Here is a 23,229-nt window from a genome sequence, read left to right on the forward strand (position 1 = left end):
TATATCACACTTCTGTTAATTTTAAATATCATCCGCCTCACTCCAATTACTTTAAAGGTGGCCACTGCTTTGGAGAGGCTGATGAGAGGCGATTATGAGGTGGAGGGTGACTGAGATCTCATGATGATTCTTAATGAAGTGTCTCAGCCTGAAATGTCAACTGTTTATTCCCATCTATAGACCTGCTGAGTTCCTCCACCATTTTGTTCTTCAGCAAAATCTCGTGTTTATGATTGATGGTAGGAGTGAATAGCTCGGACTTGGTAAACTGAAGGGCCTGTTTTTCTAGTGTATCTTTCTACGACTATAGTAATTTAATTTATAAAGAGAATTTATTGATGTTCTGTAGGATATATTATTTAATTTTTAATTTTTAGTGAGTGTTGTTCATGATTGCTCCTGATGAATTGCTAGATAACTATACAAGGTTGAATTGCAGATTGTAAAGTGAATTGTAAATGGGAATTATTTTTGGCTTTGAATTGAAATTTGCTGAGGGAAATGGATGTTTTTATTTTGAAGGAACATTTCCCTGTGTACCTTCCTCCCACAAGCAGGAACCTAGCAGATTCTTGTGCTTTCCAAATGTTGAGCAAAAACTTCCTCTCCCAGACCACCGTCTTTCCCTCAACCACCATTAGAACTCTCCACTGTATCAGATATAATTTAGAAATCTTGGAAGACAGAGCAAAAAAACGGAGGGCTTCGAGGGAGATTACAAATTGATGGCTTTGGAAGGTAGGTGCATCTCAGACAGAGGTTGTTATACAGGAGTTTTTGACAAACTCCAGGATTTGAAGAGATTGACTGATAGTGTCAGACTCAGGATATCATTTCAGCTTAGGGAAAGCAATCGAAATCAGTGGGATATATGTAATGGATTAATTGAAAACACAGGGTCACAAAGATAAGACAAAGAGAACAGACAAGCTGCAAGCAAATATTTCTGATCTGTGAAACTAAAAACATGAATTTAAGGATGTGACACAAGGCTATCAGAAGAAAAGGTGTCCCAGGTCACCTGGAGAAAATAAGCCTTACCTGCAACCAACATGGTAGTAAGCATAACATTGCAAATGGAGCCAGGCCATCTGATTAGCAAGTGCTAAAATATTAACTGCTTTCTATAAGGTTCAAATCTAATTCAAAGTGTGGGCTAACAAACTTTAATCTGCGAAAACTATCAATGTAATACTTGACTATGCCTATCCAGATTTAACCAAACTGATCTTGGCATCAGTTTAATTTTGTTAATATATATTTTTTCTCAGGTTTTTCCCTTCCTCTCCTAAAAATCATGCACTATGGAATGCACCAGCACTAAAGCAGGTAATTTGATGTGGTAATGTTGTTCTCACATGAGCCACTTAGTCTAACTCCACTTTCGTGTTTACTGGTTTTGTCCTGCAGTATTCCTTTTTCATACATGGATCAATATTTGTTCCCAACCTTTTTTATGCCCTGGACCAATGCCATTAAGCAAAGGGCCGATGGACCCTAGGTTGGGAACCCCTGGTTTAAAGGAATAAAACGTAGAACAGAACAGCACAGTATAGGCTCTTCAGCCCATGATATGCTAAACTAATTAAATCAATAGCTCCAAATCCCACTTCCCCGCACATTGACCATGTCCCTCCCTTCTCTGCATATTCATGTGCCTATCCAAGAGTTTCCTAAACTTATCCATTGTATCTGCCTGTGCCACTACCCCTGGCTATGCATTCCAGGCCCCCCCCCCCCCCCCACTACTCCCTGTATATTAAAAAAATTGCCTCACACGTCCACTTTGTACTTTCCTCCTCTCACTTCAAATATGTGCTCTCTAGTACTGGACATTTCAGCTCTGGGATAATGAATGGACATTGTTTCAGTGATTTATAGCAGAGAATTTTGCACTCTTTCAATTTTATATAAACCTTGCCTTTTTGTGAACATTACATAAATTATATAGCACAAATGAGCTTGCCAATTAACAGGAACAGCTTCTTGCTGATTACCTTATTACAATATCGATCTCGATAAGGTTAACCCTTTATAAAAAAAGTACAAATTTTTCAAATCTGTCCAACTCTAATCATTAATTATATCTTTTTTAAGCAGTTATTTTGGGCTGAAAATATGGGATTACTTAATATGGTTGATAAAAATTAACAGAGATTAAGGATAGAAATAAGCTGCTTTCTGTGATTGCGGAGCCTTGAGTGAACAAATGGAAATCAGAGGTGGATAGAGTTATGGAGCACGACAGCATAGAAACAAGCACTTCAGCCTATCTAATCTGCGCTGATCTCTTTTTATGTCTAGTACCGTCTACCAGCATCCAGACTACAGCCCTCTATCTTTTCCATCCACGTACCTATCCAAACCTCTTAAATGTTGCAATCAAACATGCATCTACAACTTCTTCTGGAAGCTTGTTCTGCACTTGCACCACTCTCTGAGTGAAGAAGTTCTCCCTCAGGTTCCCCTTAAATATTTCACCTTTTATCCTTAACCTCTAGTTCTACTCTCACCCAACCTCAGTGGTCAAAGCATGCTTACAATTTCTCCATCTATGTCCCTCATATTTTGTGTATCTCTATCAAATCTCCTCTGATTCTCCTACATTCTAAGGAATAAAGTCAAAACCTATTCAACCTATCTTTATAACTCAGGTCCTCAAGTCTCAGCCACATCCTTGTAAATTTTCTGTGCTCATTCGATCTCTTTGTGATCTTTAGGAGGTACCTTTGGGAGGTAGGTGACCAGAACTGCACACAATACTCCAAATTTGGCCTCACCAACTTTAATGTAACATCCAAACTCCTGTATTCAATACTTCGATGTATGAAGGTTTATGTGCCAAAATCTCTCTTTACAACCCTATCTACCTGTAGTGCCACTCACAAGGAATTATAGATCTTTACTCCCAGATCCCTTTGTTCTACTGCACTTCTCCATGCCCTGCTGTGCATTGTGTATGTCATACCGTGGTTTGTCCTCTCTAAGTGCAACACTTCACACTTGTCTGCGTTAAGTTACATCTGCCAATATTCAGCCCATTTTTTCTGCTGGCCCAAATCCTGCTGGAAGCTTTGATATCTTTCCTCACCACCCACTATGCTCCTAGTCTTGGTGTCATCCACAAATTGGTGCACCGATCCCTGTGGCTCACCACTAGTCACAGGCTCCCAGTCAGAAAGGAAACCATTTACTACTACTTTCTATTTTCTTCCATGAAGCCAATGTCTAATCCAAATTACTACCTTATCCTGAATGCCAAGCAGCTGAAACTTCTGGATCAAACCATGCGTAAATGTGTCAAAGGCTCTGTAAAAGTCCTTGTCAACAAATGTCCATCGTCTTCTTCATCAACTTTCCTGGTGACCTCTTCAAAAAATTGTATAAGGTTGATTAGATCTGAGCTACCTACCACACACAAAGCCATGTTGAGTATTCCAAGTCAGGCTCTATTTATCCAAATACTAATGCATCCTTTCTCTTAGAATACCTTCCAGTAACTTATAGCTTCTGAAGTCAAGCTCATCAAGCTCTAATTTCCCGTCTTATTCCTAGGGCCTTTCTTGAACAATGGAACATTAGCAATCTTCCAATCCTCCAGCACCTCACCTGTGGCCAAAGATGTTTTAAATTCCTTTGCCGGGGCTAATTTTTGCATTAGCCTCCCAAAAGGTCCAACGGGACATCTTGATAGACCCTGGGGATTTATCCACCCTAATTTGCCTCTAGACAGCAAACTCTTATGAAATCTGGATATGGTCATGACCTCCCTACTGTTTTGCTTCAGTTCTATGAGACTCTATGTCTATCTCCCATGTAGATACAGCTGCAAAAAATCTACTTAATATCTCCCCCAATATTTTTAGCTATGTGTCCAGATGACCATGCTGATCTTGCAAGTGAACCAATTTTGTCCCCTGCTATCCTTTTGTATCAGCCTTTGGGATTCTCTTGTCTGCCAGAGCAGCCTCATGTATTCTTCTTTTAACCCTCCTTTATTATAGAAGACAGGGGATGTTATTCCCTTGTCAAAGGCCCTGTAAAGTGGAGGGATGTTATTCTGACTGGAGGTATATGACCAATAGTGTTCTGCAAAGATAATTGCTGGGACCTTTATTGTTTTATATATAATATAGATATTTGTATGAAAACATAAGTGGGCTAATTAGTAAGTTTTCAGACAAATCAAAATTTGTCAGATTTATAATCATGAGGAAAGTTGTCAAGGGATAAGTGGGATTGTGACCATTTGGAAATGTGGGTAGAATAATAGCCAATGGAGAATAATCTGAGGAAGTGTGAGATGGTCAAATAGAAGATGAAAGTATAGAGTAAATGGCATGATCCTTAGGAGCATTGATGTACAAGGGAGTCTGTGGTTATATGTACATAGATCCCTGAAAGTGGCAATGCAAAATAGGTAGGATGATAGAAGGTTTACAGCAGACATATCTTCAGTTGAGGTGTTGAGTATAAAAGTCAGGAAGTCATGCTGCAACTATGTAAAACTTCGGTTAGACCACATTTTGGAGTATTGTGTGCAGTCCTGATCATTGCATTATTGAAACGATGTGGAGTATTTGGAGAGGGTGAGAAGAGGTCAGCACGTTACCTGAATTAGAGCGTATTAGCTATAAGGATTGTTGGATTGTTTTCTCTGGAGCTTCAGAGGTTGAGGGATGTCCTAACAAAAGTAGAATAGAGGAATAGATAAGTAGTCAGTCTTTTTCCCAGTGTTGAAATAAATACGTGAGGGCACAAAGGAGATTAATGAAGCAAGATTTTTTTTTACACAGAGCGTGATAGGTGCCTGGAATGTGCTGCCAAGGTGGAAACAGACATGTTAGCAACATTTAAAAGACGTGGACAGCACATTTTCATTCAAGGAATGGAGTGATATATTCCATGTGTGTGTAGATAGATAAGATTAGTTTGGATTGCCATTGTGGTTGTCACCAGTTATCACAGGCTGAAGGGCCTGTTCCTGTGCTGTACTGTTCTGAGTTCTATTACCTTCTAGCTTCTATGTTATTTTCTTACCCTGCCCCCGACCCCACCTCACCATACTGCTATGTACTGACATTTTTCTCTTCTTTCTAAGGCCCGATGCAGGATCTCATCAAGAAATGTTGACTTGCATCTATTGCCTACGTAGCCGCTGCTTGAACTGCTGTGTTCTTTCAGTGTTCCATTTCCTCTGTACCTACGTTCAAGCATCTGCAGTTTCCCGAGTCTTAAAGAAATAAAGGGTTCACTAGATGATGGAAGGAATAAAGAATAAGGATGTAGTGACTGAGGATTAATGATACCTGGATTCCAAATCAGGTCAAGGAGAAACACAAAAACCAACATGCACAGTTTTTTTGGCAGGCACAGTTTATACCCTCTGTCCACCTGTCTCTCTCCTTTCACCACTGCTACCTTCATCATCTTCACGCTTCCTTTCCCTTTCAAACCTTCTCTGATCTTGCCCTTTTCTTCTTCCCTTCACCTCTTGTCTACTTCTCTCCCTCAATGTTCAAAGTAAATTTATTATCAAATTACATAATATGTCACCATATACATCCCCAAGCTTCATTTTCTTGTGGGTATACTCAGTAAATCCAATAACCATAACAGAATCAATGAAAGACTGCACCAATGGGCAGACTGCCAGTGTGCAAAAGACAACAAACTGTGCAAATACAAAAAGGAAGAAAAAAAAGAATGAATAAATAAATAAGCAAGCAATAGATATCAAGAACATGAGATAAAGCTCTTGAAAGTGAGTCCATAGGTTATAGGAACATTTCAATGATGGGGCAAGTGAAATTGAGTGAAGTTATCCTCTCCTGTTCAGGAGCCTGATGGTTGAGGTGTAATAACCATTCCTGAACCTGGTGGTGTGAGTCCTGAGGCTCCTATACCTTCTTCCTGATGACATCAGTGAGAAGAGAGCATGACCTGGGTGGTGGGGGTCCGTGATGATGGATGTTGCTTTCCTGTGACAACGCTGCATGTGCATGTGATCAGTGGTGGGAATGGCTTTACCCGTGATGGACTGGGCCTACTTTTTGTTGGATTTTCCGTTCAGGACATTGATGTTTCCATACCAGGCTGTGTTGTAACCAAGTCAGTATACTCTCAACCACTCGTCTATATAGTTTGTTGGAGTTTTAGAGGTCATGCTAAATCTTCGCAAACTCCTCAGGAAGTAGAGGTGCTCCCTAACCTCCAAAGCACTAATAATGAAAAAAACCTGGAAGTTCCACTGCACTTTTCACAACATAAGGCTATTTGAAGACTATTTGCAGACAGATAAATTTTTATTCATTTTTGGCTGTACGATTTTTGCCAATGCTGGCATTTATCTGTTTGCCCCAGGAATGTGGAGGTCTTTGGAGTGAGTCTGAAGTCACATGTTGGTCCTGACAGGAATAGGTAGCAGATTTCTTTTACTGAAGACAATCAAGTAGTTTTCTGCTTATCTTTATTGATATTCTGGATTTAAAAATTACTCTCACTTAACTCCCTCAGCTGTCATGTTGGCATTTGATCTTGTACAGTATCTTTGACTCTGCTGGCTAGTCCAGCAATTTAAACCCATTATCACGCCCAGCACTGTCTTAATTTAGGAAGCATAACAACCAATTTGCATATAGTAAAACCCCACAAATGGCAACAATTGAATGGCTGAATAATCTGTTTCAGAAATTTTTATTGATAGTATAACTAGAGAAATGTGCCTTGCTGTTCCTTGACATAATGTCAGGGATCTTTACTGCTGTCTGGACTTGAGGCTGACGTCAAAACATCTTTCACCACGGTGAACCCTTGCAAGCAGTCAGGCCCTGATGGTGTAACCTGATGTGTCTATAATATTTCTTATTGTAATTTATAATATTTCTATTATTATGTATTGCAATGTACTGCTGCCAAAAAGCAGCATATTTCAAGACACTTACAAGTGGCTTAAACCAGATTCTGACTCCTGACAAGACATGCCATGCCATTTTAAGGTTTTATCCAATGTGCAGTGCATGACTTCCTCAGCCCTGCTCCAGAGAGCACTGGCCTAAATCTGTTGCACAAGATGGGGACTGAATCAGAAGCAGAAGTGTTACACTCATCCGTGGCTGACTCCGATCAATTGTTGCCATTCCAGAGAGGAAGCACTTGCAAGGTGCAGGCACGTTAGCTGAAGGCTATTTTAAGTGACTCGAGCGTGATGGTTGTGCCTGCTATGCATGTGATCTCCACACTGTACTCTGCCAAGCATTTTGTTAGCAGCAAGGGGAAAACTAAACATTGAGGATGGGGGGAAAGCTTAGACAATGTGCCACATTTTGGCCATTTTGACCCGGAATCTTGTGCAAAATTAATTTCAGTAGTGAGGGGGATTATTTCCACTCAGAGACTGCGTTTGCTTGTTAGCCATTTTGATCGGCAGATTTAAGAAAGAAAGGTTGGGAGACTGGAATGCTGTATGACAGGTTGTGTTCTGTTCAGCAGGCTGGGGTATTCTGAAACATGCAAATACCTGTAAATAAAACTATTACGGTTCATTGCATGGCAGTGAGGACGGCACTGCTGACCTATGAACTTACGTCACTTTCTTCAAAAAGATTGTTATACTTTAAAACTGTTATTTTGTCACACGTGATTGCTGCAATAATGTTTGGCAAAATTAGTTAAAAGAAATAGAAATGACAGGTAATTGAAAAAAAGCAAATCTAATAATTATTTGGTAAACTTTGAGCCAGTATCTTTGATATTATAAACAGTAAGTTAATTGATTTTTTTTTACATTTAAAAATATTATTGCTTTGTTTTTCAAATAACTTTATTAATCGCCCATACAATTCTGGTCTTGTTGGGAATTTTCCTTCTGTTTCTGGCAAAGCGAAACTAGATCCGGTAACACATTATATTGGCTTTTGTTTTTTTCTGTGTCATTTTACTTTGCTGGCAAAGTGCGTTGATTTGCAAGCGAGGAGGTGGGGAGAATTGCTTCAGGCCTGTGATCGCTTTTGGTTTCTGAAGGTTGAAGCTTTCCTGTACTCCCAGCTGTTGTAAAAGCAAACCCATTTGACCGAGACGGTCGCTCTGGGGAGATTTCACTGGTGTTTGTGTGTTCTTTTGTGACCCAGAGGTTGGTAAACAAGAGGGGAAATGCTGCACAGGATTCTATGTTTGTTGATCTTGGCAGAAGTTCAAGTTTTGCTACGAACTCACGATGTCCCATTGGCAGGACCTGAAACTTTTTTTCGTGTGTGTGTGTGTGTATGCGTGTGTGGTGTTTTACCAGTGCCTGTCAAACCGACCATTTTGCACAGGCTCAGTTCTGACATTTCCTGTCTTGGGTTATCATCACTTCTCCTAAAGACGACGCTACGTTGCAGCACCAACGCCCCCTTCCACCCGCGGGTTCTCGTCTCCACCGAAAGGTTTGCGGCAGGATTTTACTTGCAGTATCCATGGCAATGTGAAGTGCTCCAAGTTCTGAGAAGTCCAGCATGTTTACAGTCATTGTGTCATCAGATTAGGCTGCTGCCCCAGTCCTCAGTACGTGGATTTCTGCTCTACAGTAGGTTCTTGTGCAGATCTGATAATGGTGTTATTGGACGTGCTCCGTGCAGTCGGATTCCTGGGCAGTGTTTGCTGTTTTCATTCTGTAGCAGCTTTGTGGTGGTGTGTGCGTGTGCGCACAATGTAGGTTAATGTCGATAAAAGCCGCGAGGAATGTCGACCGTGCACGCAGTCATTTGCCTGACCCCCTCTCTTCCCCCCCCCCCCCGCTATAATTCTTGAATATGTTTATTGGGTTCCAGCCCCCTTCCTCTTCCTTTTCCCATCCCCGTTTGCTTTGTGATGTCGAGTGAAAACAGAACGTAATAACAACATGAAAGTGATGATGTCGGCATTTCCTTGCGATGGGTGGATTCAACAAGTGGGCGGTCTGCACTATTGAGAATGCAACATAATTGAGTGAGTTGTTTGGACCCCAGTTAATGGCCCGTTTATTGGACGCCTTTACTGCCTCCTCTGTCGGAAGCAGGAGCTTCTGTCCTCAAGCCTCAGCGCGCGTTACTGTTTTGTTTCCTTTGCGTGTTATCGTCTTCTTGGGGAAACAAAGTTCCGTTTTTGTTCATGTTTAATTTTGAGCATAGTTGGCACAACGTAAAGTTTTGATGCGGGAGTTTTGAATGTGCCGCCCCTCTGAATGCAACATACCCAAAGCGAAGTTTAATCATGGCCTGGCAGTGGTAGTTTCACGTGTGATAAACGTGTGATGGAAAGGTTACTTTGACACATTGATCTTAATAGCAATGAAAATGCTAGTCAAGGTGAGTTGAAAGGGCACTGCTGGTTAATAATTTCATAGTAGAAAATAAACACAAAGAAAATGTTTTCCCCTTTGATGCAAACATACTAGAGGATCTTAAAATTGAGAAAATAAAAGGTTGAAACTTATTTTTGACCAATGTAGATATATTGGTATGAAAATAAGAATTACAACACGTCCCAGTACATGGATGTATTTAAGTTTTTATAAGTTTATATTAGTTGATAGTGGAGCAAAGCATTTATATTTGTACAAATTGTTTTGAATATTTTTAATCAGGGAAATTGTGCACAGGATTACAAAAACAAGATTAGTTTTTTTTTAATGTATCAAGTATCCAGAAGAAAAGTTTCATTATCAAGGAGCTCTTTATCAACTGGTATGTGTGGAAACTTAGATGTTACGCAGCGTCAACTTTCAAAGTGTTTTTTTTATTTTGTAGAAAATTCCAAGTAATTAATTGCCTGTTTATATTTGGCTGAGAATTCAAATTAAGTTTATAAAACAGGTTAATATATTTGTGCAGCTGTATAAGAAAACAAAATTATTGACCATACTGCAAACAGGAAAGTGTACTGAATCATGCTACCAGCTATCCAAATTGCATTTAGACAATCACAATAAGCCTCATAGCATTGAGCCATGGTTAGGAAGTTTTTGCTGTTACTTTGGTACCTTGATTCCCTTCAGCATCTTGTCTTGTTCCGGTTTTTGCCACAGCATTTAGTCTTCCGTGACAGACCTCGTGCTTTCTGTTAAAATATCCTTCTCCAAAACAGAGCAATTTCTTGTACACAGTGAGCTCGGTCTTAATCACATCATGGTGCTGCCGTGCCGTCATTCTCATTCAGGTTTGGTATGTGCTGTGCTCCTTTGGCTTCTGCTGTCACATAAAATGGGTCAAGTCTGTCCTTCCATGATCTGAACCATTGATTGTCACCTCAGACAAATTCCACATATCCTTCACCACAACAAACCCCTGACACCACACAACCATAACATAATAGATTGAACACATTTAAGCAGTGTTATGAAAGTGCCTTCAGAGAATGGGAAGCCTTTGTCACATGGAGTAAAGTGTGGATGGCAGCATACAAATTGGATTTAAGAAAGTGAGATTTATGTGGGGAAGCAGAAGTTCTTGGTATTTTGTCCATGACACAAATTACTAAAAGATGATGGATGTAATTTAAAACGCAAATAGAGTTTCAGTCTCTATTTCAAGGAGACTTGAATATGAAGTGGTGGGCATTATGCTGCCATGTAAGTGGATCAGTCCCAAAAAGCTCTTGAACTGCTATAGCCCCCCCCCCCCCACATCCTCCTCCTTCCACTCCCTTGTCAATTTTGCACCCCTCTCCACCCTTAGCCAAGAAAAACTGTTGAGATAGGATTGTCAAACATGTCAAAATAGTTTGAAAAGTTTTTTTCTGGGTGTGTGAAAAGTAATGAATTAAAATGTGTAAGTAGAGAAAAAAGTTCAAGGCCTGTGTTTGTAGAATCAAAGTCTAAATAACCGTCTGTTCCTTTAAATAAGCTCAACTTCACTATGTACTGCACAACAAGACAGATTAATTTAATCAAATAACTTTATTGGATTATACTTCCTTCAAATGCAATCAATACATTCACTACTATTACAAATCTCTTAAACTACTCTGCTCCAGTTCATGCTATAGAGTCTCAGAGTAACATAGCATAAACAAGCCCTTTGGCCCAACTTGTCTGTGCCAAACAAGGTGCCTGCTTAAGCTTATCCCATTTGGCCCATGTCCATCTAAACCTTCATACTTATATAAATGTTCTTTTAAATGTTGTTATTGTATCTGCCTCAACTCCTTTTTTAAGCAGTTTGTTCCTCAAATGCATCACCATCTGTGTGAACAAATTACCCTTTGGGTCCTTCCAAATTTTTCCCCTTTCACTTTAAACCTTTGCCATTGATTTTTTGTTTTCCTTTGCCTGTGAAAATGACTGTGCACATTCACCCTATCTGTGCCTCTCGTTATTTTATGCACCTCTATAAAGCCACCCTCGATCTCCTACGTTCCAAGAAATAAAGTCCTAATCTGTTCAATCTCTCCCTGTAACACAGGAACTCAAGTTCTGGCAACATTTTTGTGAGTGTGATGGTGCCGAGGATGAGTTAGTTGATTTACAAACAGAGGCAGTGTGCTGTGAGACTGCTAGCAAGGAGAGGCTGATGAAAGGACAAAATTGCAGTCAACAGGAAGAGTTAAAATGTAAAGTATGGACAAAATTGTAGAGAGTGAATACAGGACTGAAGGTGTTATATTTGAATGCATGCAGTATACGGAATAAGGTGAATAAACTTGTAGCACAGATTGGCATGTATGATGTTGTGGGCATCACTGAATCGTGGCTGAGAAAAAATCATAGCTGGGAGCTTTATGTCCAAGCTACACACTGTATCAAAAGAACAGGCAGGTAGGCGGAGGGGGTGGGGTGGCTCTGTTGGTAAAAATTTGAAATCAAAGCATTAGAAAGAGTTAATGTAGGATTGGAAGGCGTTGAATCATTGTGGGTAGAGCTAAGGAACTGCAAGGGTAAAAATACCCTGATGGGAATTATAAACGGACACCCAAACAGTCATGAAGATGTGGTCTACAAATTACAATGGAAAATAGAAAATGCATATCAAAAGGGGAATGTTACAAATAGTTATGGATCCCTAGAGGGGGAATTCCAAAAATACCCATGGGATAGCGTTTTAGAGCAGCTTGTTGTTGAGCTCACTAGGGGATCAGCTATTCCTGATTGGGTGTTGTGTAATGATTTGAGGGTGTAAAGTAAAGAAACCCTTAGGGGAAAGTGATCATATTATAATGGAATTCATCCTGCAATTTGAGAAGGAGAAGCTAAAGTCAGATGTATGAGTATTAGAGTGGAGTAAAGGGTATTACAGAGGCATGAGAGAGGACATAACCAAAATTGATTGGAAAAGAACACCTGTAGGGATGACTGCAGAGCAGCAATGGCTGGAATTGCTGGGATTAATTCATAAGGTGCAGGATATATATATCCCAAAGAGAAAGAAGTATTCTAAAGGCACAATGGCACAACTGTAGCTGACAAGAGAAGTCAAAGCCAACGTAAAAGCCAAAGAGAGGGCATATAATAGAGTAAAAATTGGCGCGAGAAGTTAAAGGCAACTATAAAAAGGTTCTAAAGAAGGAAAAGATGAAATATAAAGGTAAACTTGCCAATAATATTAAAGAGGATACCAAAAGTTTCTTCAGATATATAAGGTGTAAAGAGACGCAAGAGTAGACATTGGAGTGCTGGAACATTATGCTGGAGAGTTGGTAATGGGGCAGAAGGAAATTGTGGACAAACTGAATAATTATCTTGCATCAGCCTTCACTGTGGAAGACACTAACAGTATGCTGGAAATTCAAGAGTGTCAGGGTGTGTGAACTTGCCATTACTAGGGAGAAGGTTATTGGGGAAACTGAAAGGTCTGAAGGTAGATGGGCCAAATGGTATACAGCCCAAGGTTCTGAAAGTGATGGCTAAAGAGATTGTGGAGGCATTAGTAATGATCTTTCAAGAATTGATTGATTCTGACATGGTTGTTGAGGAATAGAAAATTGCAAATGTCACTCCACTCTTCTAGAAGGGAGAGAGGCAGAAGAAAGGAAATTATAAGCCAGTTTGTCTGACCTCAGTGGTTGGGAAAATGTTGGAGTTGATTGTTAAGGATGTAATTTCAGGGTACTTGGAGGTACCTGATAAAATAGGCTGTAGTCAGCATGGTTTCCTTAAGGGAAAATCTTGCCTGACAAATCTGTTGGAATTCTTTGAATAGACAAAGGAGAATCGGTGGATGGTGTATACTTGGATTTTCAGAAGGCCTTTGTCAAGGTGCCACAAATGAAGCTGCTAAACAAGATAAAACTCAGGGTATTACAGGAAAGATACTAACATGGATAGAGCTTTGGAGGATTGGCAGGAGGCAAAGAGTGGGAATAGAAGGAGTCTTTTCTGATTGGCTGCCGGTGACTGATGATGTTCCACAGGGGTCTGTATCGTGACTACTATTTACGTTATATGTCAGTGATTTGGATGATGAAATTGATGGCTTTCTGGCCGAGTTTGCAGACGATGTGAAGGCAGGTGGAGGGACAGGTAGTTTTGAGGAAGCAGAGGGGCTTGCAGGAGGACTTAGACAGATTAGGAGAATGGGCAAAGACATGGCAGGTAGAATAGTGTATTAGGAAGTGTACAGTCATGTACTTAAGTAGAAGGAATGAAAGCATAGACAATTTTCTAAACTGGGAGAAAATTCAAAAATCTGAGGTGGAAAGGGATTTGTGAGTCTCCTGCAGGATTTCCGAAAGGGTAATTTTCAGGTTGAATCAGTGGTGAGGAAGGCAAATGCATACATTTCAAGAGGACTAGAATATAAAAGCAAGGATGTAATGCTGAGGCTTTTTAAAGCACTGGTGAGGTCTCACTTTGGAGTATTGTGAGCAGTTTTAAGGCCCTTATCGAAGAAAAGATGTGCTGAAATTGGAGAAGGTTCAAAGGAGGTTCTTGAAAATGATTTCGAGATTGAAAGGCTTATATGAGGAGCATTTAATGGCTCTGGGCCTATATTTTCACTGGAATTCAGAAGAATGAGGGGTGACTGCATTGAAACCTATTGAATGTTGAAAGGACTTGACAGAATGGACGTGAAGAGGGTGTTTTCTCTGGTGGGAAAGTCTACAACTGGAGGACAGCCTCAAAATAGAGATGAGGAATTATTTCTTTAGCCAGAGGGTGGTGAATCTGTGGAATTCATTGTCACAGGCGGCTGTGGAGGCCGGGTCATTGGGTGTATTTAAGGCAGAGATTGATAGATTCTTGATTAGTCAAGGCACGAAGGGATATGGGGAGAAAGCAGGAGATTGGGGCTGAGAGAGAAATGGATCAGCCATGATGAAATGTCGGAGGACTCAATGGGCCAAATGGCCTAATTCTACTGCTATATCTTATGGTCTAAATCTTTTCTGTACTATTTCCTGGTGACTTAAACTGTACCCAGTGCTGTGTCCTCATCAACATCTTGTATGGCTGCAACATAACATCATTACCTTGACTGATGAAGGCTAGCATGCTAAATCCCTTTCCCATCACTGTGTCCACCTGTGATGCCACTTTCACCAAACTATTTACTTGTACTGCTAAGTTCCTCTGTTCCACAGTGCTCTCCAGGGCCATTTTACTCACTGTATAGTACTATTTGACATTTCAAAATGGAGCACCTTATACTTGTATGAATTTAAAGCCATTTGCCAGTCCTTGGTCCACTTATGCAGCTGATCAAGGTCCCTACCAAAAACCTTTGATCACTGTATATGACACCACCTATTTTAATATCTTCAAACTTACTAACCATGCCCTGTGCATTCTCATCAAAATTGTTTATATAAATAATAAACAACAAGGGCCCAGCTCTGATCTCTGAGGCACAACCATAGTCAGAGGCCAGCAGTCTGAGAAACAACCTTCCACCATTGTCCTCTGCTTCCTGCCATTGAGCCAATTATGAATCTAGTTAGCTGGTTCTCTCTGAATCCCGTGAGATCTAAGCTTACAGAGTAGCCTGACATGCACGACCTAATTATATTTTCTTGAGTTCACTTGGCTACATTGTTTTCTCTGAATAGAGCACTGATGTTTCGTCTCCTGTTCTTTTATCCACATTGTCTTCTGGTTTTGTTCAGTTGCATGATCAGTCCCTGATGTTGCATCTTTCAGATGGTTATTTTGTTGCATAGCTTTTGTGCTAGCTTTTATTGTGAACAATCAGTCCTAAGCATTGAGGCTTGTCAGTCTGCTGTGCCCATCTTCAAACGGATTCTGAAAAATCTTTTTTCTTGTTTAACCAATTGGTGGTCAGCAGGATAATTCCATTTAGGTTTTGCGACGCAATTGATTATTACATTGTGGTGTGCATTCTGAGCACTTTTGCTTTTAGCATTTATTTCTGGGTGAACTTCACACTTTGCCCATTCACCATGATGTATCTGGACATCTCTATTTTCTCAGTTGCTGTTTTCCATGTGCCTTTGATCTTCTTGTTTGGAGGAGAGTTCATGTAGTCTGGAGTTATTCTCGTGTTCATCTGGTTTGGCAGACCAGTGGATCTGACTGATAATTAAGTACCGTACTCTTCAATCAGAAATGTCCAATTACCCCAGCAACCAAAAGAACCCTTATTTCTAGTTTCAGCTAACAAACATCTCCTTTAACTTACTTTCCCTCAATGTTTACATCTCCAATTGCTGCACTCATGCTCTACAATGTCACTAAGATTGAGACTGCCTATTCAACAGTATCTGCTTTTTCCCTTGCATTTCCCTTTCTCTTTCTGTCATACTTAACAGTAATTAGTGGTCATGTGATTTCACATACATTTTCCAGATTTAAAGAAAGGGTTGTATGGTGACCTGTACTTGTCTCATAATTGTTAATTCATTTTTTGTAGACATTCAGGTCATATGCTGTCTGTGCTTTAGCAGATTTTATTTTGCTCAAGCTGACTTCCAATTTCCATCTATCTCCTCCCCCATCTCTGAATCTTACCTCTTCTTGGCTTGCTGGTGTCTCATTCTGGCAATGGGTTTTGTGTGGGCATCAAATACAAGCCCACATCCACTTAAAACTACTGTCACCTGTACTGCTTGATGCATATTTTGTTCTGCATGATGTGCTTTTGGGAATTCAAATATGTGCTGTTCCCTCGGATATGACTAGCAGGACTTTTGTCAGTGACCATTCAATTTCTTATAGATTTAACTCAACTTCACCTCCTTCCCTTCCAACACAGCAGTTTCTGGCTTTGTTCCATCATCAATTGCCATATCGGCTCTCAACATTGAAATGCTAATTACATCAGGACATCCTTGATCCCATCTTTAAGTCTGAAGAAATAGTAGCAGCATATACAACCCAAAGCCTGTTTGGTTATTAATTTTCTCAGTTCATTTTTGCCACCCAATGCTTGTATTTACTAATTCCTTTTGGTGTCCCAAAATTTATTCTGTGCTTTTAAATATGCCAAATGAATGAACATCTATTGCTCTTGGAGGTGGAGAATTTCAAAGACCTGAACCCTTGTCCTGCATGTCTAGAAAGAAGACACAACCTCTTGGAATTGGTGTTGTCATTCCCTTTCAGAATTTGTATTAATGAAATCATCTCTCATTTTTCCAAACCGGAAGATATAAGCCATTGTTTCCTGACAGTCTCTCTCCATAACACTATCTCTTCATTCTAATTGTCAGCTATGTGAATCTAAGGCTACATCCACACTGCCGGATAAATCCATAACCGAAGCTTTTTCTCTTCGTTTTTACCCTCTGTCCACACTAAAACGGCGTTTTCGTCCCCCGAAACCGGAACTTTTCAGAAACGCTTTCCAGGGTGGGTATTTTTGAAAACACTGCTCGGGCAGATCAGTGTGGACGGGGTAACCAGAGACTTTTGAAAACCCTGTCAGACGGCAGCGTGCCATTTCATTATTTTCTTGAACGCAACCTAACAATTTCAGAACAGATGGCAACAAGACTGAAGCCTAAAGAGTTAGAAATGTGCTCGCCAAATACTTTGACCCATAACTTACTGAATAAATAAGTATACTGTACTCACTTTGCCCGTTTTCTGTCCTTGCTCGTATGAAGGTGGTATACCTATTTACACAAGTACTTCTCTGACAATAGATGTGTAACAGCCTAATGTAACACTGTATGGAAATACAAGATAACACTGATGCAGACATGTTTTATACATTTAACAAAGTACTTTATTAATGCAACAGAGTTAGTCAGTCTTTCAATGTTCGTCGTCAGCCGGGTCAGTCTGTCCGTGAACTCCCTGTCAGTTGCCTCCGTATGCTCCAGTATTTGTTTTTTTTTAGTTTTAAGTTCTCCTGCGCGAGAGCCAACAGCTGTCCGTCGTTTTAAGTTTTTCTAATCTGTAACTACACAAACGTGCACTTTTACGGTGAGATTCGACACCAGACAGGTCGCTTGTTTTCGGTAGATGTGTCCTGCGCATGCGCAGTAGGAGGAGTTTCGCCGAAATCTCCGTTTCGATGTGGATAGAGATATTTTCAAAAACGCATAGTGTGGACGCCTATCGTTTTTACACGAAACTGGCGTTTTCAAAATTATCCGGTCTAGTGTGGACGTAGCCTAAAATGCATGGACTTCCAGGTAAATATGTTACCCTTTGGGGATGGAGGCCAAAACACCACATTACTCCAAATAAGATTTTACCAAATCCTTGTAAAATTGCAGCGTCATTTATTTCATATTTCAAGCCCCTTGAAGACCAATGTACTGTGTTTCTGATGGTTTGTGAACCGACACGTTGATTTTTATTTCTGTTTCTTGAATCCATACTCTGAAATTTACTGTGAGCTTTTCTATATTGTATACCATGAGTTACCTTCTTGTCCACTTCCCTATTCCTACTCTCTACTTTCTGGTACCAGTCAAAGCTCCATGCTAATGTGTTATTCCAACCTTGCCACAACTTTTGTATGATATCATCAAATGTTTTATGGAAATCCAGATGGACTGCTTCAATTATCTACTCCACTGGATAGATCCTTTTTTAAAAGAAGAATTTGTTATTAAAATAGTCGAGCCTCAATTTCCCATCATTGAAACTCATTTATTATTTTCTAAGTGCCTTATCATCTCTTCCTTATACAAACCCCATTTCCAGAAAAGTTGGGATATTTTCCAAAATGCAATAAAAACAAAAATCTGTGATATGTTTATTCACGTGAACCTTTATTTAACTGACATAAGTACAAAGAAAAGATTTTCAATAGTTTTACTGACAAACTTAATTGTATTATGTAAATATACACAAATTTAGAATTTGATGGCTGCAACACACTCAACAAAAGTTGGGACAGAGTTAAAATAAGATTGAAAAGTGCACAGAATATTCAAGTAACACAGGTTTGGAAGACTCCACATTAAGCAGGCTAATTGGTAGCAGGTGAGGTATCATGACTGGGTATAAAAGTAGCGTCCATCAAAGGCTCAGTCTTTGCAAGCAAGGATGGGTTGTGGCTCACCCCTTTGTGCCAAAGTTAGTGAGAGAATTGTTAGTCAGTTCAAAAGGAACATTTCCCAACGCAAGATTGCAGAGAATTTAGGTCTTTCAACATGTATAGTACATAATATTGTGAAAAGATTCAGAGAATTCAGAGTAAATTTCAGACATCTCAGTGCGTAAAGGGCAAGGTGGGAAACCACTGTTGAATGCGCGTGATCTTCGAGCCCTCAGGCGGCACTGCCTAAGAAACCGTCATGCTACTGTGACAATTATAGCCACCTGGGCTTGGGAGTACTTCGGAAAACCATTGTCACTTAACACAGTTTGTCGCTGCATCCAGAAATGCAATTTGAAACTATTACACAAGGAGGAAGCCATCCATCAACTCTATGCAGAAACGCTGGCGAGTTCTCTGGGCCCGAGCTCATCTCAGATGGACCGAAAGACTGTGGAACGGTGTGCTGTGGTCAGATGAGTCTACATTTCAGCTAGTTTTCAGAAAAAACAGGCGTCGAGTTCTCTGTGCCAAAGATGAAAACAACCACCCTGATTGTTATCAGTGAAAGGTGCAAAAGCCAGCATCTGTGATGGTATGGAGGTGCATCAGTGCCCACGGCATGGGTGAATTGCATGTATGTGAAGGTACCATTGACTCTGAGGCGTATATTAGGATTTCAGAGAGACATATGTTGCCATCAAGGCGACGTCTCTTCCTGGGACATCCATACTTATATCAGCAGGACAATGCCAGACCACATTCTGCACGGGCTACAACAGCATGGCTTTGTAGACACAGAGTGAGTGTGCTTGACTGGCCTGCTGCCAGTCCAGATCTATCTCCTATTGAAAATGTATGGCGCATCATGAAGAGGAGAATCAGACAACGGAGACCACGAACTGTTGAGCAGCTGAAGTCTTGTATCAAGCAAGAATGGACAAAATTTCCAATTGCAAATCACTACAATTAGTATCCTCAGTTCCAAAATGATTAAAAAGTGTTATTAAAAGGAAAGGTGATGTAACACAATGGTAAACATGCCTCTGTCCCAACTTTTGTTGAGTGTGTTTCAGCCATCAAATTCTAAATTTGTGTATATTTACAAAATACAATTAAGTTGGTCAGTAAAACTATTGAAAATCTTTTCTTTGTACTTTTGTCAGTTAAATAAAGGTTCACGTGAATTAACATATCACAGATTTTTGTTTTTATTGCATTTTGGAAAATATCCCAACTTTTCTGGAAATGGGGTTTGTAAACGGATTTCAGCACTTTGCTGGCGACAAGTGGTCAGGCTAATTGGTCAATTGTTCCCTATTTTGTTTCTTTCCTTTCTGAAGTAATACAGTTACATTTGTTACCTTCCAGTCTGTTTCAGAACAGCTTTCTGGCTATGAAATCCAATGGTTTTGTCTGATTTTAGTTCCCTTAATCTCTGCTGACATTGCAGCCTACAGTGAAGACAGATACAAAATGTTTAATAACTTGGCTACTTTTAAAATTGTCCTTAATAATTGTTATTTCAAAGACCTGATCCCTTGTCCTGCATGTCTGGAAAGAAGACACAACCTATTGTTATTTTGATAGGGCCCACTTTTATTTCTGATATTCTTATCATTCATTAATATTTCTTACCACTTTACTCTGATAATCAATTGTCATTTGTGTATTAGTTATTTTGTTACTGTTATTAAATGTCTCACTCTATTCTCAGAAACAGTTATAAACCTTTTAAGATATTTTTATTCATTCCACTATCAATCTTTCTATCTTTCCTACACAATTCAATCACTTGGATACGATACAATAGGGTCTTTTAAGAGACTCCTGGACAGGTACATAGAGTTTAGAAAAATAGAGGGCTATGGGTAACCCTAGGTAATTTCTAAGGTAAGGACATGTCCGGTACAGCATTGTGGGCTGAAGGGCCTGTACTGTGCTGTATGTTTTCTGTGTTACTTATTTTTACACCTCTCTTCGAATCATTCATAGTGATTTCTGTCTACTACTACTAATAAGCAATGTACTCACACCTCTCAATTCTTTTATTTTGGAGAGGAAATAGGGGATGGATTCTGATTTCCTGGCTATTTCTCTTGTCATTTTCCAGAGTCCTGATGAAGGATCTTACCCTGAAACGTTGACTGTTTATTCCCCTCAATAGATGCTATCTGACCTCTAGCATTTTATGTGTGTTGCTCTAGATTTCCAGCATCTGCAGAATCTTACATGTTTAAGTTTCCAGTGACTTTCATTTCCCCACCCTGCCATACATCCACGTTTCCTAGGTTTTGGCCTCTACTGTCCAAATAATACTTAGGAATGGCACCTCATTCCCTTGTTCAATTGACTGGAATTTAGTAACTGTGGACCTTAATGTACATTAAAACTTCTAGAACTTTGTTGCGCAACTGACAAACATTTCAGACTATATAGTACTCCTATTGATAGTGCCAAGAACTTATATTTCACTTTTTATATTATCCAAGATTATAATTTTCACTGGGATTAGAGTAAGCAGGACAAAGGGCCTGATGGGTTCTAACTTCTACATTCTGGTTTGTCATTAAAAGCCGAGATGTGCAGTAAAAGCACTTTAGATTCCTGCCCTGGCTGCAGATGTACCCACATTCCTGATCCCTGGTATTCTGGAACCTGATCCACATTCCAGATTCCTTGCTTAGTCTGTAGAGTAATGAATGAACTAGATACTGAACCATTGGGATTTCTGAAAAATCAGATACTAAATTATTAGAGGTTTGCTGTGTTTTCATGGACAGGAAGGCTTTGAGAGATGCACACTGTATTGTTATGTGGAAAAGGTCAGGGAAATTCAGGATTTAGGGCTATGCACTTCATCTAAGGATGGTTCTTTCAAGGATTCTGCACCTATAGATCTGTCTAAGGGATAAGCAACAGAAACTAAATGCTGGAGGAACTCAGCAGGTCGGGCAGCATCTATAGAAAAGAATAAACAGTTGACATTTCGTGCCAAGACCCTTCTTCAGGACTTTTGGTCTGAAAGGTTGACTGTTTACTCTTTTCCATCGACACTGCCTGACTTGCTGAGTTCCTCCAGCATTGTGTGTGTGTTGCTTTGAATTTCCAGCATCTGCAGATTTTTTCGTGTTTGTCTAAGGGATAGCTTTGTATTTTTATTGTCTCCTTATGTAAATGACAAGATAATTTCTCTTTATTTCTGAACTTTATTGCCTGCATTTTGGAAATCGTGGACTGTTATGTGTTCTGTCCATGCTGGTTCACTGTTTCACTCTGCTGTTTTGTTTGGATTCTATTGTTGCCTTTTTATTAACTTAATGAGACAATTTTTATATCTTCATACAATTTGTATCCCTGTCTTGCACTACAACTAATCACTTTGATTGTTTCGGAGACAGCCATTGGTTTTCAATATGATTCTACTTTTCTCCTGCATTTTTTTTGGTATTAATTTAACTTTTCTTCCATCTTGCGGTTCCACTGTGAAACCAAAAGACTGCAATTACTGAATATCAGTAAATTGGGTATACAGGATAAAGTTCTGGCAATGATTAGGATGTTGGGCAGTGGCTATGGAAAGAGATTTAGCAGCCAGAATTGCTATGAACTGCCAGAGTTTATCCCTTGTGAGCTTAGAAAGCCCAGGAGCTCCCCTGCAAAATGTGGTTGTCCTGAAGTTGATAGTCAGACTCTGCTGGTGATGTTTTGATTGTAGCTTGTGTTTAAGTATGTCATGGAGTTCAATGGTGTAACATAAACATGTGCAATTGAATTTTTTTTCTAATTGAACATAGCACAACAAACCCGTGCATTTCAGTGGAAATGGACAACTGTTAGAAATATGAGTATTACACAGATTCTTTTTATTTAAAAAATTCTATTAAATAAAATATTGATTAAAGTTGTGTTTCATAATTAATTTTTAATATATTTTTAATATATTTGAATCTCAGAAACATTTGGAAGCAATCATTGGAATTCCCAAATGTAGGAAGCCCCGACGGGTAATACTACCTGGCAAAGCTGAGTTGTCAGCTGTTAGAAAGTTGTGGGGAGGGCTTGTCGATGTGATGGTGTTAGCCTGGAATGTCTACCCCAACAACCATACTATTAATAGGACTTAACTGAGTTCCGTGGAGATGCATGAACTTCCATGGATGACGTAAGTCTCAGGTGGGAAGCCTGCATGTGGAACCTAACAAAGTTAAAACTGCAATGGGCATGGCATAGTAAGATGAATGGGAAATATTTACTTCCAGGAGGATAAATGAGTCAAGTTTAATTGTTGTTTAGTATTTGAATGATTTGAGTCTATTAAATATTGAACATTTTAATATTATTAATTTTTTAAAAGACTTATCTATAACTGGGTAACTTTGACAACTCAGGAGCCTGTGGTTGGGGACTCATTGGATGCCAAAGCCACTGTTGATGCTGCACAGGATCACACTGAAGTGTGAGGAAGGTTGTTCCTGGGGGCCACTGTGATACAAAAAGTGCAACCTGGCTGTCTCATCACTGCCAGAAATAAGGACGATCAAAGTCGTGTCATCTGTGAATTTGATCAGCAGATTGGAGCTGTGTGTAGCAGTGTAGTTGTGGGAGTAAAGGGAGTAGAGAAGGGGACTTAGAACATAACCCTGGTGGCATCTGTGTTGAGGGTCAGAGGTGAGGAAGCCCATCCTTACCACCTGTCGGCGATCCAATAGGAAGTCTAGCATCCAGCTGCACAAAGTGGGGTGTGGGCCGAGGTCTCCGAGCTTCCTGTCAAGTCTGGAGGGAATTATAGTGTTAAATGCTGAACTGTAGTCTAGGAAAAGCA

At 39.8% G+C, this 23,229-nt stretch overlaps 1 protein-coding gene across 18 annotated transcripts in view; it reads left to right on the plus strand.

Moving 5' to 3' along the window:
• The window catches only part of LOC140734712 (ataxin-7-like protein 1), a 260,198-nt gene that overhangs the window by 104,783 nt on the left and 132,186 nt on the right, over positions 1-23,229 (plus strand). For 2 of the 18 annotated variants that reach the window (XM_073059055.1, XM_073059058.1), the window contains exon 1: positions 8,084-8,566. The exons of 8 other annotated variants lie outside the window; for them this stretch is intronic. In XM_073059055.1, coding sequence (XP_072915156.1) covers positions 8,152-8,566 — 415 coding nt within the window. In that variant the 5' untranslated portion in view covers positions 8,084-8,151. Of the gene's footprint in view, positions 1-8,083; positions 8,567-8,667; positions 8,692-8,835; positions 8,968-23,229 lie in introns of those variants that run through there. 8 more of the 18 variants (XM_073059056.1, XM_073059071.1, XM_073059065.1 and 5 more) reach the window with 8 other exon arrangements.

The sequence above is a fragment of the Hemitrygon akajei genome, chromosome 10, assembly GCF_048418815.1.
Source record: "Hemitrygon akajei chromosome 10, sHemAka1.3, whole genome shotgun sequence".
In the NCBI taxonomy this organism is placed as follows: domain Eukaryota; kingdom Metazoa; phylum Chordata; class Chondrichthyes; order Myliobatiformes; family Dasyatidae; genus Hemitrygon; species Hemitrygon akajei.